This window comes from Macrotis lagotis, chromosome 7 (genome assembly GCF_037893015.1).
Source record: "Macrotis lagotis isolate mMagLag1 chromosome 7, bilby.v1.9.chrom.fasta, whole genome shotgun sequence".
Classification (NCBI taxonomy): Eukaryota; Metazoa; Chordata; class Mammalia; order Peramelemorphia; family Peramelidae; genus Macrotis; species Macrotis lagotis.
This window is the reverse complement of record NC_133664.1, coordinates 61,807,701-61,824,206: the sequence shown is the minus strand read 5'-3', so window position 1 is coordinate 61,824,206 and position 16,506 is coordinate 61,807,701. Positions and strand designations below refer to the sequence as shown.

General features: G+C 39.3%; 1 protein-coding gene across 1 annotated transcript in view; it reads left to right on the top strand.

The window, feature by feature from the left end:
• The first annotated feature begins 6,891 nt into the window (after positions 1-6,891).
• LOC141492575 (phosphatidylinositol 5-phosphate 4-kinase type-2 alpha-like) overlaps positions 6,892-16,506 on the top strand; it is a 42,052-nt gene continuing 32,437 nt past the window's right edge. The window contains exon 1 of the mRNA XM_074192986.1: positions 6,892-7,107. Within this exon, the coding sequence (XP_074049087.1) occupies positions 6,964-7,107 (144 nt within the window). The 5' untranslated portion in view covers positions 6,892-6,963. The remainder of the gene's footprint in view (positions 7,108-16,506) is intronic.

Below are 16,506 nucleotides of genomic sequence, written 5' to 3'. Positions count from 1 at the left end.
GCCCATAATAATAATAATAATAATAATAATAATAATAATAATAATAATAATAATAAACACTCCCATAGAGCATGAATTTTTTATGGAACCAAAGGACGACTCAAGCAGGTTGATCTATGCAAGTGAAAGATTTTGCTCACTTATTATCTACTACTGAAGACACTATCACCTGACAAACATATTCTTTTTTTTTCTTTTTTAGGTTTTTGCAAGGCAAATGGGGTTAAGTGGCTTGCCCAAGGCCACACAGCTAGGTAATTATTAAGCATCTGAGACCAGATTTGAACCCAGGTACTCCTGACTCCAAGGCTGGTGCTTTATCCACTATGCCACCTAGCCGTCCCAAAACATATTCTTAATAAGTAGAGTGGGCAAGTATCTAGGAATAAAGGATGTAAGAGTCAGACTTTAATGTAATTACCATTCTGTAAAGATAAACACATGTCAGCAGCAGGATGAGGAATATCTACATACCTGGACTCTACTGATCCATGATAATCAGATTCATTAAGTTTATAATATGTTTTATAAGCTAGTAAAACATGTCTGGTAAAATGCAAGGTCCATGAGAACACTATTTGGTCCAACCAAATTGCTCTTCTTGCTTTCCTCACCTATAACAGAATATCTCCCATCTCTGCCCCTTTGTACTAGCTGTCCTCTAATGTTCTCACCTCAATGCTGCCTCTTACAATCATAAATCTAGAACTGGATGGCACCTCCTGGGTTATCTTTCCTTTGCTCAAGGCCACAAAGATAGTGAATGTCTGAGGTCTAATTCAAATCTAGGATCTCTGACTCTAAAGACTTTTTTTTCTTTTTACTCTGCCATGGTTGCTAAGTGACCCAGAGCCTAGAATCAAGAATAACTGCATTCAAATCCGGTCTTAGACATTTACTACCTTTATGACCCTGGGTAAACCACTTCACTCTGTTTGCCTTAGTTTCCTCATCTATAAAATGGAGAAAATAATTGTATCAACCTCCCAGGATTTTTAGGAGGATTGAATGAGATAATAATTATAAAGTGCTTGGCACATAGTAAATGATATATATACTATACATACATATGCTTGTATATATGAATGTAGAAGCATATATAATTAGCTATTATTATTATTGTATCATGTTGCTTCTTAAAATTTTGTTTCATTCAGATCTCTGAGACAGCTTTTACCTAATTTTCTCTTAGTTGCTAGTATTTTCCCTACTCCCAAATTACCTTGGGTCTATTTTATGTGCATATACTGATTTGCAAACCTGTTGGTTCTCTCAATAGAATGTATGCTCCTTAAGGGTAATGATGACTTTCTTTTTCTCTTTGTATCATCAGTGTCTCCTATCCTACTTCTCAGAGGCTGAATAAGTGCTTTTTTTGAATATGAACCTGACAAGAACTTTATGTATGATTCAGAAAGTGTTGTGCTTATTTACATTCAAATGATTTGTCCATTGACATCCTTGTGAGGTGCGTCATTCAAGTATTTTTCAGCAGGGCCTTCCAGGTGTGAGTTTATCAATACTGGAAAATTTCTGTATGACAAGTCCCTCCACTCATGTAGATTGGCAGTTCATCAGCAATTTATCAACTTAGAGATTCCACTGCTTCACTGAGACATATAAGTGTTGTGTAAGTTTTGTTTTATATTAGAGGAAGAATTGAATTGTCTTCTTGTCCTCTCACTATTCCATGCTACTTCTGCATCCAAGTGTGACTATCCCCATTTTACAGATGAGAAAGCTAAGGATTAGAGATTAAGATCATCTAGCTTAAGGTCACCCAGCTGGTAAGCAGCAAAACCAGTTTTTTGTCATTTTGGAGCATGGTAGATATTAAGCTGGAGTGGTCTAAGGGATCACCAATCCTCTCATTTTACAAATGAAGAATTGAGGAGAGGTCATTTAGCCAAAGTCATAAAGGCAGTAAGTGGTATTTGAATCTAGATCCTGGGACTCTAGCTGTCCAGTTCTTTCCACTAAACGACACTACCGTGGCAAGTTAAGTTGGCCCTTCAAAATCGGTAGAAATGGGTGGATTTCTATATATGTCATAACGTACACATAGAGCGTTTATAAAATCTCAGTAAAATTTGTTCAATTTTAGTTATATATGTTAAAGCCAACTGCAAACAAAGCCCTAAAGCATAATTTGTAACACTGGAACTGAATGAATTGCAGATTTCTAGGCTTTAATACAAACACCATCTTTGGGGAGACATTTTTCAAGCTTGTTTCCAAGTCATTGGAATCATTTTTCAGTTACTGCTGAGCGATTTCATAAATTACATGCGTTCTCTTGAACCAACGTTGCTTCAAGTAATGTGGTTTTTAAAAATAAACAGTATTAGCAAGACCCTCTAAAAGTAGTTCAATGGAACTGTGCCAAGTGAAAGAGTTTTACTGGGGCTTTAAAAAATAACTTACAGAAAGGGTTCAGAAATTTTTGGACCTGAGAATTGCCTGGTATCATGGCATTAGTAATTTTAAAATCCTCTTTTAAATAAATGGGTAAATTTGACAATTATGTTACAATATCTGTTATAACTATATTATTGTCCGTGTTCTATAAAGGAATGACTTTAGATTACTGTTTATCTAGAATTAAGCAATGAGGTATATATCACTATTGACATATGATGAATGAGAAGGAGCCATATGACTTGACAATTTTTTCTTTGTAGATTAACTAAATGACAACTCCACATTCTTTACTATGTCTATGTATCAAACATTGCTCTAAAATTATAAATTGCCAAATAGTTTTAGGTATGTATTGGCAGATACAGTTTTTTCACTATGAAGTCATAGTCCCAGGTTAAAATGAAATGAAATTACAAGAAACAATAACATTTATTGGGTTTAATATTTTTCCTGTGCAATTTGAGCTTGTAGATATAAAAAAAGGAAAAGTCTTCAGTTGACTGATTAATGACATAATGAGGTTTTGGGGAGCCTCTTTCTAAAGTTATCTTTGGCATTCATAACATACACTCTTGCTTATGCAAGACCATCTGATGACAAGGTGGTTTTAGTTGTCTTCCATGTCTGGTATATTTGCCTTCCTCACTTCCCTTCCTTGCAACCCTTGATTTCCTTTAAAATTCAGCTCAAGCTCTGCCTTTTACATAAAACCTTTTCTTTCTCCATGTATCATTTTGCATTAATTTCAGATGTATTTTGTATATCTTTTGTGTATATATATATATATATTTATATGTTCATATTATCTCCTGTGATTGAGTCTTTTTCATAGCATACGACACAGTGTCTTTTCCATCAGGATCTAAATCTATGATTTATGAGTGTGTACTATGTCCAAGGAACTTTACTACATTCTTCTCAGTAGGTAATAAAAAGGTTTTGAGGCAGAGAGCTCACCAATCAGAACATTGGTTCTAGAATAAAAAGACCTAGGTTGGAGTCAGGGCTCTGAAATTAACTCTGGAATCCTGAAAAATCATTTCACTAAGGTCTCATTTTTCTTATTTGTAAAACGGGGAAAATAACATTTACACTATTTTACAGGATAGAGTTGTCTTGAGGAAAAATGTAATGTGTATACTGTAAAGTCACTCGATTAAATATTTATTGAATGAATGACTTTAGAATTCCAATACTACTTCTATAGCTATTTATAATTTATTCTTAAAAAGCAAATCCAAAGGAAAGAAGAGCATTATTGTGATTACTTTTTTTAAATTTTAATTTTATTCAACAAACTAGGAGACAATGCAGTATTTGACCTCACAAAACCTGGCTTCAATATCAGCTGTACTACTTAACTATCTATGTGACTTTAGGAAAGTCATTTACGCTTGCTGAACCTCAAATTCTTCATCTGTAACATGAGCAGGTTTGACTGGATGAGATATCTCAAGTTTCCATCAGGCTCTAAATCTATGATTTATTGAGTGTGTCCTATGTCCAAGGAGGAAACCAATTAGAACTTTCATGCTCTTCTGCCTCCCCCCCCCCCTTCCAAAAATAGCATAGTGTGGACAATATTATTCTTTAAACTGGATGATGTTGGTCACCTGGTTTATTTAGGGACAGAAAAAGAAAAACAGAAAATATTGAGTGACTTCCAATCCTACCAAATACTCCCTCTCTTTTCTTGGCTGCTAGAGTATCGCCTGCAAGCTCTAGCACCCCGAGTATCCTTCTAAGGATAGCATGCTTTATGATGAGGTGCAACAGCAGGGGATATACTGCCTGTTTTGTTTTTTGACTCAATTCCTCATCCTTATCCATCCCAGGTTCCCTTACTCTTCTTTGTTTTGCTTCCCCTCTTCTTCTTTGGCAAGGCCATGGGATTAAGTGACTTGCCCAAGGTCACACAGCTAAGTAAATATTACATATCTGAGGTCAAGTTTGACCCTGACTTCAGTGCTGGTGCTCTATCCATTGCATCACCTAGCTGCCCCTAGACTTCTCTTTAAAGGATTCTCCTCCCCCATTCTCCTTTGCATTAAAGAATATTTGTGCCATCCTAGAAGAGAAATTCAGAGACTTTGTTGATTCTTTTTTTTTTAATTTTTGCAAGGCAATGGGGTTAAGTGATTTGACTAAGGTCACACAGCTAGGTAATTATTAAGTGTCATGCAATCACATAAAATATAGGCAACAAAGCAGAGAAAGCAGTGTGTAGCACACTACAACAGTCATTCAGGGATTCTTATTTAATAAGGTATCCATGAGCTTTAAAAAAATTGTTTAATAAAAGCATTTCATTATAATTTGTTTTCTTTGTAATTCTATGTGTTTAATTTTATACATGTAAGAACATTGAGATAGGGCTCATGGGTTTCATAAGACTTCCAAAATGGTTCATGATACCAGCAAGATGAGAACACCTATATCAGGGACAGTTAAGTGGCACAGTGGATGGAGTACTGTCAGGAGGACCTGAGTGCAAATGTGAACTCAGACACTTAATACTCATTTAGCTGTGTGACCTTGGACAAGTCATTTAACCTTGAAAAGAAACCAGAACACCTCTATTATCAGATTAAATGAGAAATAGCAAGCTTGTCTCTTAACTAGCAAGTGAAACGATGAGGCCAATACACTGATGATCTTGTTCTAAAGATGCTTTTGTTGCTGTCCTCAACTTCTAAAGACGATCCTCACCTTTTCCAGCTTTCTCTTCCCATACCTACCCTCACTCTCTGGATCCCAAGTGTAACTAGGAATTCTAGGACCTAGGGCAGAGGGTGTGAGAGAAAGAAATAGGCTTTGACCACACCTTCATATGCTTATGTGGGAAACTGAAGACAGAAGTCATGGGAGTTGAAGAGGCTGAGGGAGTGTGATAGGAATGATAAGCTATCAAAGAAGTCTGGGTGAGGAGTGGTCGGCCAAATAAAAGAACCAATAGAGACCAGGGACATGAAAACCCAGATAAAAAGCTTCCAGCAGGGAAGGGCTCTCAATAGAGTCAAATCTATAGAAAGATCAAGAATGACAGCTGAGAAAAGATCAAGATATGTCAACTAAGGGATCACTGGTAACTTCATAGGGAGCAGTTTTAGTTGAATGATGAGACTGGAAGCCCGAATGCAGAAGGGAGGAGAGGAAATAGAACAGAGAGGACCAGTTTTTTCTAATAGTTTGTAAAAAGAGGGAGAGAAGGTGGGAAAGTGGGGAGAGTTTTGAAATGACTGGATAGAAGGTTTTCTTCTGGTCTTGTACTTCTATCTAGAACAAGGTGCTCTTCTGAAGGGCCGGGCTCCAGACTTTCTGGAGAGGGTCAGAAGTTGGCAAGACCCAGTGAGTTCGGGGATGTGATCTGTAGAGAAGTTCACGGAAGACGATTCTGTAAACGTCTGTGAAACGTCACTCAGGGGAAAGGCACGGGGTTTGAAGCGGGGTTTGACCAAGACACAGCCCGATAGGATCCGGATCCGACCGAGCTTAGGTTGCGTTTTAGTGGGCATAACCCGTCCACGGCTGGACCATGCATTATGAAGCTGAGAGGCGGGACTGCCTAGCGGATCGGACAGCACACTAACAACCGGGGGGGGGGGGGGGGGTTAAAACTGTCTTTGAGGAGGAGATTGTGGCTGAAGTCGTGAATGAAGGAAGTTAGGAATTCCATGGGGGGGGGGGTAACCTGCACACGGGGCATCATTTGTGTCAAAAGGTCAAAGAAGAGGGGGCTGGGATGTTGAACTTGGTCCGGGGAAGGCGGAGGGGGCCAGATCGGCTGGGTGGTGGCCAGTAAAAGGTCAGCGAGAGCCAGCCAGATGTCAGTAAAGGCTCGCGGCTCCGCACCGGCGGCGACCCCGCTCTGTCCGCTCCGACATCTCGGATGCCAAGCGGGCAGCGAGGCTTGCTTGAAGGGGCATCGCCCTGGGCTCGGGGGGCGGGGCTGGACCCGACTCCTGCCTCGGGGTCTCCCGGCGCTTAACCCGGAGGATGCTCCTACCTGAGCCCCGGGCTTCGGAGCTGCCCGTGGGGAGCCTGTGCAGGACAGAGCGCCCGTCCCCTTCTGGGGTGGCCAGGCCCTTCTGGAGGCTTGGCTTCCCCGACCTTCCTCGGGGGGGCTCCCCCAAGGCCCCCCGGCCCCGCCCGCGCCCGCGCCCGCTCTCCTCCCCGCCCCGCCCGGGGGGCGCGCCCCCACCCCAAAGCCCCCCATCCCTCGCCCCCCCCCGCGGCGGCCCCGCTTCCCGCCCGCCTCGTGCGTCATGACGCCAGCGCCCAACGCGGAAGCCGCTCTCGGCGCGCCCGGTCCAGCCGCGGGCTGAGCCAGGAGCCAGCGGGCGGGCACGGCGGCGGCGGCGGCGGCGGCGGCTCCTCGGCGGCGGCTCCGGTCCGCGCGCGGCCAGCGGCGGGAGCGGGCGGGCGGGCGGCCAGGGGCGCGGGGCCGGCATGCAGCCGCGGCTCCCGGCCGGCGGCGTGTGAGCGAGGGCGGCTCCCGGCCTGGGCGGCGCGGCGCCGGAGGGGCCCGGGGCGGCGGCGGCCATGGCGACCCCCGGCAACCTGGTGTCCTCGGTCATCGCGAGCAAGACCAAGACCAAGAAGAAGCACTTCGTGGCGCAGAAAGTGAAGCTGTTCCGAGCCAGCGACCCGCTGCTCAGCGTCCTCATGTGGGGGGTGAACCACTCGGTAAGGGCTCCGGCCTCCCCCAGCGCCCCGGCCTGGCGCCCTCGCCTGCTCCCGCGGGCGGCCTCCCCTCCCCCGGCCGCCCGGCGCATCCCGGCCCCTGGCGCGGCTGCAGATAACGGGCCGGAGGGCTGCGCGGGGCCGGGGGCCGGAGGCGGCGTGCCGGCCCGCGGGGGCGCCCCCAGCTCGGGCCCCGCTCACATGGAGAGCCGGCCGGCCGGCCGCGGGGCGCGCGAGGCGAGGGGAGGCGGCCGGGAGCTGTCACTGCGCCGGCTGCGCTCGGGGCTTGCTCACCGCCGCGAAGCCCCGAAGTGCGGGGCGCTGGGCAGCGCTTCCAAGACGGGCCGAGCTCGTTAACATAATGCGGCTTTTTTAGCGGGGAGGGAGAGGGAGAGAGGCAAAGAAAAAGAGCCTAGTTATGGCAACTGGCTTTTGGAGACCCTCGCCAGCCTCGGCCCCCTCTCCAAATGACCTCAACTTGACTCTAAACCGCGTTGCCAAGCATTTTCTCTCCCCCCACCCTGGCTCCTTTTCCCTCTCCCCTCTCTCATTTCCTCCTTCTGTTTGATCCCCCCTCTTTCTCCCTCCTCCTTTTCTCCCTCTCCCCTCTGTCCTTCCTCGAAAAGCTGGACCTAAGTTAGGAGCGCCAGACGATCGTCCCCCCTCGAAGGGCGAGGGTCTGGAGCTGATGGCACCGGGGCATGGCAGCATCCGGCTTGTTAACTATCTGTTACACGGTTATCTCCCGAGCAAAATGCTTTAATGGCTCACTTAAAGAGGCAGCCGAGAGAGTTGGCGATGCACCGCTGTGGGCTATGCGGACTGCGGTTGGAGGGTCTGAAATAAGCCTCAGACCCATCTTAGAGTGGGAAACTCCTGCGGCTTTAATCTACTCAGAGTGGATGAGGAAACCTGAGAGGAGCTGTTGACAGAGCCAGGCAAGTTTCAGTGTCTGAACTGGGTTCCTGAGCTAACTGCAGTCAAATTATCAGCTGAGGTGGAAAGTGGGAAAAAAAAAGCTCTTGCAGAGTTTGAACGTGGAGTGGATCTTCTGTGCCTTCCCTTGAGTCTAATTGGAGGGAGAAGCAAACAACTAAATTAGATTGAAAGGCTTTTTCAATGATCCCAAATTGCTGAGTGTATTAACTTGCCTTTTTAAGGCAAGGTTAGAGAAAGGTGATTTGATGTGTACAGATAGAGGTCCTGAAGCATATATGAATTGATTTTGTGGAATTCAGATGTGAAAGAGGTCAAGTGGGAGAGTGGCTTAAAAGCTGAGGGTTTGAGATAGGACTAAATCCATTTTATCCTGCCCGCTTCTTTTGGTGTTACAGGTGCAAGATAGCATCACTTAGAATAGAAAAGACACGATTACACCAAAAACTCTCAGGTTTCTTCAAGAAAACTTCCTGTACAATGAATATAATTTTCAGTCTGATATGTTTTTAGTGGCTGGTCCCTGAATGCCAAAGAAGTGTCATGGTGGCTGTTTTGGACTGTGGGTTTCTAGAGTCTTCACATAGATTATATTGTGGTTTTGGTTGCTTGGTGAGAGGTTCTGTTTTTTAAGTTGAGATGGGACAGTGTGTAGCAGTTTGTTTAACTTGGTAACTTGCTTCTCGCCCTGAAACAATGTATTATGCACTCTAGGTATTGTAACTTTTTATGCTGCTACTTTATATTCATGTGCCTGCTACATTTATTTCCTAGTAAGAAAAAGCAACTTGAAAACGTTTGCTAGGTTCTGGGTTTTCTGGGAGACAATTTAAGCCTAGGGCATTTGATTCTGAGGATCACATAGCATGACATAACTGATGTACAGGAAAATTAATTTTAATCATACATTGAGAACTGTCAGATAGTCGTATCTACTACATAAAATGTAAAAGTTGCTATGAACACTACTAACATTTCTTCATGGGTAATTTATATTGAAAAGTTGGCATCAACATAGGAAGAGTTCTGTGTTTATTTGGTCTTAGGTTTATTTTAACAATGTCATTCTATTTTCTTTAATTGCATTTAAAAAAGCAAAATGAAAATAGATGAACATGCATTGAACTAGAACCACTCCAGTTACCAATTTATGAGTGGATAAAGGTCTGTATGATTTTTAAAAGCAAATATGCATAAAATTATCTAACATTAAAACTAAGTGGAAAATGTCAACAGAAAGAATAAAAAAGTAAAAACAGTGTTGCCCATTTGTGGGGGGTAATGACTGAAAAAAATAGAGGGAAAGACAAAATGACTCAATAAGTAGTTCTCTATTTTTCTAAGACAATTGATATTGATAGAAAACATAATCAGTTTAATTGTTTTAATCTGACTGTTTTAGCATCACCAATCATGTTAATTTGGACTGCTAAAGGAAAATGCATGTTTGTTTTTCTGCTATGATCAGACATCGTGTTATAGTAAAAAGTTCAATATACATGAGCCCTTATTGCCATCTTTGCTAATTAGTTTTCCAATTTGACAATGCCTTGGAAAGTCATTGTACCTAAGTATCCTTATCAATAAATAAGAGAATTGGACCAGATTATGGATAACCCCCTTTCTAGTTCTAAAATTCTTTGTATAATTTGATAGCCTTAGAGGTATATATATGCATATACATACATACATACACGTATATACTAGAAGTCATAGAATACAGATCTCAATCTGTGTTGCTATTTTGAAATGTTGCATGGATTACTTGATAGAATCTTGCTATTGTGATATTTTTAGGAAATTTATAAGTCATTAAAAACTTTGAAGAAAAGGAAAGAAAAACTGGATAGGTTATAAGGCAGATGCAACATGAGAGCAGGACAGTGATAGTGTATTGAAACACAGAAATGATTTAAGATGTAAAAATTGGAATCTATTTGAGCTTAAGTGAGTGACAAAAATAAACATGGCAGTACATTCTCTTCATATATAACTGTTTTCTAATATAATGGATCCATCAAAGGAGAGATCAGTGCCAACTTTCATTTCAAGTATTTTAAGCAGAGAATATAAGTAAAAACTTAAAGAAAAAGATGACCTGTGATATTTATCTTAGTACATTTAATTTTAAATTAAAGTAAAAAAAATCTGGGAATTGAAGTTTTGAAAATGTATTTAAATAGCATGTGAAACATGTGACTTCAGCAATATGAATGAAATCCAGGAACATCTTAAAAACAGGTTTTAAACTATATTTGTATGCAGGGTAATCCAAGGTACTTAGTAATTGGAATTTTAATGAGATTCTTAGTGATTAAATAAGAGGAAGAAATCCATTAGCATGGTAGATATTTTTAAATGTTGACATACAACTTAGAACAAATATAAACAATGACAGTATTTAGAAAAAGTTAAATATACGGAGAATTCTTAGTTACTAACAAACATTTCCTAATTTTTATTGACCAACTTTTCTGTTAGGTCCATTATCTTGGACTGGTCATTGTAAAAGTATGAGTAGAATGTGAATATTTTAGAGTATTATAATAACTGTTAGCTGTTGTTAATAGAAAAAATTGGTCTTTCTGGAAGAAATGTAAGGAAATATACTGAGAAAAATAACTATTATAATAAAAAAAACATTTGGACTGATTTAATAAAATTTTAACCAATCTATCCAGAACCCTCAAATAGAATTTTTTTTTTAGATTTTTGCAATGCATACAGGGTTAAGTGGCTTCCCCAAGGCCACACAGCTAGGTAATTATTAAATGTCTAAGGCCGGATTTGAACTCAGGTACCCCTGACTCCAGGGCCAGTGCTCTATCCACTGCACCACCTAGCCGCCTCTCAAATAGAATATTTCTATACTTCGTTTTCTCCCCTTTGGAAAAAGTGGCATAAATCAAGAGAAATTCTTATAATGGATTTAGTTTAAAAAATAAAATAAGGGACAAAATCAGGAGTATGCCCGGTTTTGTCACACATTCTGTTCTATATGAATAATTCAGAGAAGATGAAAATTGATCACTGAAATAGTTTCCATATAATAATAATAATAATAATAATAATAATAATAATAATAATAGCAATAACTAGTTTACAAAGTACTTTTACAAACATCTCGTTTTATCAACACAACAACCATGGGAGGTAGATGCTTTTATTAATATTGTCCTCATTTTGGTGGGGAGATAGGCTGAAGAAACTGAAATAGAAAGAGTTTAAATGACTTACCCAAAGTAATACAACTACTAAATGTCTGAGGCTGGATTTGAACTCAGATCTGTCTTCCAGGGAGTCAGTGATATATCCTCTACATCACCTAGTTGTTTCATCAAAAGAAGCTCTCATACAGAGTGTTCATATATAAGAAAAATTTACTTAGCAACATTTTCAATGAGTGTCAAATTTTATTTTTGAAAATTCAACCAATATCCTAATCAAACCTTTCAATTGATTAAAGTTTTAAGGCATGCTTAATCACTTTAAGACATCCCTAATCACTCAGAATGCAAAGAAAAAAGGAAAGGGATCAGTAACAAGACTATCCTTAGTTACTTTTTAAGGCAATGTGATTAGTGTAGTGGAAAGTATACAGCATTTAATGTCAGAAGACCTGACTTAACATAATGGCTCTGACTGACTTGTCTCTTTGTCTTTTTGAGGCTCTGATTCCCTAATCTTTAATATGAGGGGGTTGAACTAGATGACTTACAATGTCTTTTTTAGCTCATGATACCTGAAGTGATCATTATTAAAAATCATTAAATGTCATACAGATTTGAGGATCCTTAGTGAACTTGGGAAAAGATTGTCATTTAAATCCAAATTCTGATGTACAACATGATAGAACATTTACAATAATTTCTTACAATGTTACATGTGGTTGTGAATGATTTTGCTCTAGGACATTTAGTATACTTTTAGAAGTGGATATTAGAGCCTGACATGAGATGCTAACAATTTAATCTGATGTAGTGGAAAGAGTATTGGACGTGGAGTAAGATTACTTGATATGAGTCCTTTCTCTGCCAGTTAGCTATGTGATCTTGGACTAGCAATGTATAAGACTGGACAAGTCTTAACCTCTCTGAGGTCTCTCTTCCTTCCCCTCTCCCTTTGAATCATGAATCTAAAAAGGGGGAGGCCCTTGGAGACAGCTAGTTTAATCTAATTCTACAATTGAGAAGACTGAGAAATTAAGAAAGAGCAATTAAGTGACTTGCACAAGGTCATATAGGTTTTAGTAATCCTACAGGTTTTGAATCCAGATCTTTGCAATCAAGTGCCTCCCACTGAGAGTAACAATATTTACATAGAAGAAAAGGCTATTAAAGTTGTGGTGCAATAGAAATACTAATTTAATATAATTTAAATTGATATTATTGGGGGGAAAGGCAATTGATCATAATTAGATTAGGTAAAATGAAAAGTGAAACTTGTGCTGAGCAATAGTGTGGCATAGTAGAAAGAGCACTCCAGGACTCTGGAATTAAAGGACCTGGGTTCAGTTTATACCTCTGATACTCTAGTGAACAGATTGTACAGTTTCATCATCTGTATCTGTAAAAAGAAGATATTAGATGTTTTTTAGCAGTTCCTTCCAGTTCTGCCTCTTTTATTTTATAATCCTATGAAGTTTGACATTTATTCAATAAGTTTTTATTGAGGGCTTATGTTCAAGGTGCTGATAGTAGCACAGGATTGCTCCATGGGGAGAATAGTAAAGAAGCAGGGAGATTAATAATAAAACCACTAATAATTTAGAGATGAAGTATGAAGACTCTGAATTAGCAGAATAGAAATGAAGGGGGAGAGAAGGAGAGCAAAAAAAAATCATAAGGAATAATTTACAGATCTGGATAATTGGGAGAGGGGAGAAACTTGAGAAGGTGTTCCTTTTGAGTACCAGCAACTAGGAACGGGTGGTGTCATTAAGAGACACAGGGAAGTCAAAAGAAGAAGCTGACTTTAAGAGGAATGTGATGCTCTTTGGGGGGGGGGGGGGGCATGTTGAATTTGAAGGCCATGGGGCATTTGATCAGAAGTGACTATTAGAAACCTAGATAATGATGTGCTGGTGAAGCTATGGGAGAAAGAAGGCTGGAGATGTTGGGAACAATTCTCATACATTCTTTGCAATCACTTATAAATACTACTGCTGCTACAGTGTTTGGAATCATAAGACCTGGATATGAATCCTTTAGTTAGTGCAGACACTATTTTATCTATGTGAAAACAAAGAAAATTACCTCACTTTTCTGGCCTCTGTTTTCTCATTTATAAAATGTGAGATTTAGATTAGGTTCAATCTATGATCTCTTCCAGCCCTAAAATTCCCTTCATTAATTTACTTAACAAGTATTTATTAAGCATCTGCTATTTGCCAGGAAATATACTGAACCCTGTAGATAAAAAGGGAAAAAAATGGAATAGAATTAATTCTAAAAGGCACTCTGGGAAGGGATTTTGGAGACTCAATCAAGGAAGTAGTGATTCTTTTACAAAATGACCTATAGATTTCTGGACTGGCACAATCTCAATTAAAAAGAAATAAAATTAAACAAAACCAAAAAAAAGTATATATGTAGAGACAGCTAGGTGGTTAAGTACATAGAGCATTGGCTCTGGAGTCAGGAGGGCCAGAGTTCAAATTCAGCTTCAGACCCTAAATAATTACCTAGCTGGGTGACCTTGGGCAAGTCACTTAACTCCTTTGCCTTGAAAAACAAAAAGTGAGATATAATTTCTGTTGTGAACAGTCTTGGAGAGGTGGGTGGTAGGTGAGAGGAGATTAAATTTCAAAAGAATTTACAAAACACATGGACTTTTTTAGGAAATTTCTTTAATGCAATCATGTATACTCTCAAAATGAATTCTAGTCATTGGGACTGTAACTTTAAAAAAAATCTTAAAAACAAAAAGAGATAGACCTCCATGTACATTGAATAAAATTAGGATGCAAATCTGGACCCCGATGAGCTAGCTTAGGTGACATGAATTCACATGATTCCCCAGTTCCAAATCACACAGAAAGGAAAATTGCTACAGCTGAGAGAGAAAAGATATGTCTGGATGCTACCCTGCTTACTTCAGTAGGGAAAGAACTAGAGAGAACTAGACAGTGGGAAAGGGAAGAGTAGCTACTGTCTGCTTGGTGGGGGGGGGAGATTTAGAAATTGAGCTACTACTACTACTTTGAATAGCTGGGAGAGGAAGAAGGAATGGAATCAGATTAGGCTATCTTTTTGCTATGATCTTCTAGTATTTCCCATATAGAACTGAAATCCTGTGAGCATTTCCCCACTGGGCTAGTCAAATCAACTATATTATGATTAATTTTATTTTTGTTAGTCCTTTGTAAACCGAATTTGAGTTGAAATTTCTGCATTTCAAACTAAATGCTAGATTTGAGGTTCATTGGTAGATGCTTTCTTGCCCAAAGAGAAAGGTCAGTTTTTGAAACAGGGAAGTCCTGCTGTTTTAACAGCTTGCTCAGTCTTTAGTTACATGGCTCATAGCTTCCTGTCTTCTTAACACATAGTAAGCACTTAAAGGTTTTATCTATCTTTTCAAAGACCTATTATCCTTTTGGAAATGTTTAATGTATGTGTAAATTATTACCCATGTCTCTTTCACATTTCAGAAATTGAGATGGTAAAAAAATTATGTATGGATACTTAGAATATTAAGAACCTCTTAAAAGAATTCAAAGACTGAGCTTTAAGACACCCTCATATTTAGGGGGCATGAAAAAGAAGAGAACCCAAGTAGGAAGATCAAGGAGGAAGTCGTGGTAAGTGAATCAGAATGGGTGTAGCACTATGGACTTAATGGAGTTTTAAGTACGAATGAGATGAGAATCTGACTTTGCTTCACAGGGTTGGGAAGGACTATTGGTAGATGATGACATTTTGTGAAGAGATCATTAGTAAGCTCTAAGAAAATCTGATGCTAGGGGTAAAAGGAGTTAAGAAATGCTTGAGTTGATGAGGAAGTGAGCAAGTATAAGTGGAGGAAATGAATGTACAGGTGACTAAAGTTTGATAGTAAAAGGAAGAGACAGAAAAAGCAATAGGTCATAGGATAAAAGGATTAAGAGAAAAGTTTTTGTTGGTTTTAGGTTGGGGCAAACTTAGATGCTACAAATCCTTCCTAATGCATCTACACTAATATGCAAATAATGTACTTGCAGTTGATTCTTTGCTTCCGTTCTGTGTCCAAGTTGTGGAGAAAAAGAGAATGGCATTAGAAAAAAAATTGTTAAATGCTTTCAGCTTCAATCAGATTCATGAAATGCTGTCAGCTATACTTGTGAATGACTTTACCTGTATTCCAAAATTTCCCTATATTGTAATAAAATTCCATTGTGCATTTGACCACATATATGTGTCACACTATATATGATAGACAAAAGGACTGTCATAAAGGTAGGAGGAAAGACTGAGAACCCAAGCATAATCCTTGGGAGAACTCTAGCTTATTACTCTAACCAAAGGGTTCTGTACCTAGTATTGTTAGAAGCATTGATATTTCTCCTCCCCAATCTAAATAGTAACAACTATCTTTGTTCCAATATTTTTCTTCCCCTATTTTTAAGAATTGTACTTAAGCAAAATATCTTTAATTAAACTAGAAGGAAAATGTCATTGGAACTACTGTTTTTTCCTTTCAACCTAGAGAAAAATTAATTCTCTATTTTTAGTATCTGTATAAAGAAATTACAGAAATATATGATTCATTAATGAGAAATGTTGTAAGGTATTTAAAAACAACATTTTATCTTGCATAAGTAGGTCTTTTACACTCACATTAAAATTAGCAAACTTTTTATTCATTTATGAGCTTACATGGTCCATTTAAAATACTTATACATTATGAAACATTGGGAGTTAATTTATATCTAGATTCAACACAATAAAAACTGAAATCACTAAAAATATTACTTTTTACAGAGTTTAAATTAGAAAGACCAGTACTAATGATGACATTCTTAAGTATTATGAATTGACTAATTTTCCAGGACACCTTCTTGCTTCTTTTGTACTTCATTTTGTTCTTTTGTCTTTTTAGCTCTTTAGCTTTTTCACAAGTATGATGATTCAGCTAATTCATTAGTTTGAGGAACTACAATCATATGTTGATTCATGATTCCATCATCATTCACAATTCTCACCAATCTTCTTCGATTGTCTATTTGGAATAGCAAAAGGATTCCATTGTTATCAATTCAACTATAGAGTTTTAAAATAATTTAGATAGCTTCAATTTATGCTTTCAAATATGAAAATCCTGTCTGTCCATTTAAGTGAATATTTCAGTAAATCTAAATAATGCATGGTCCCCAGATTAGAGCTGTACATTTTAAAATAATTCCAAATTTGACTTTGCTCCATTGTGAAACTATATGGAACCCCTTAGAAGTGATGTTTTTATGGATATCTGTTCTTTCGGAGGATCTGA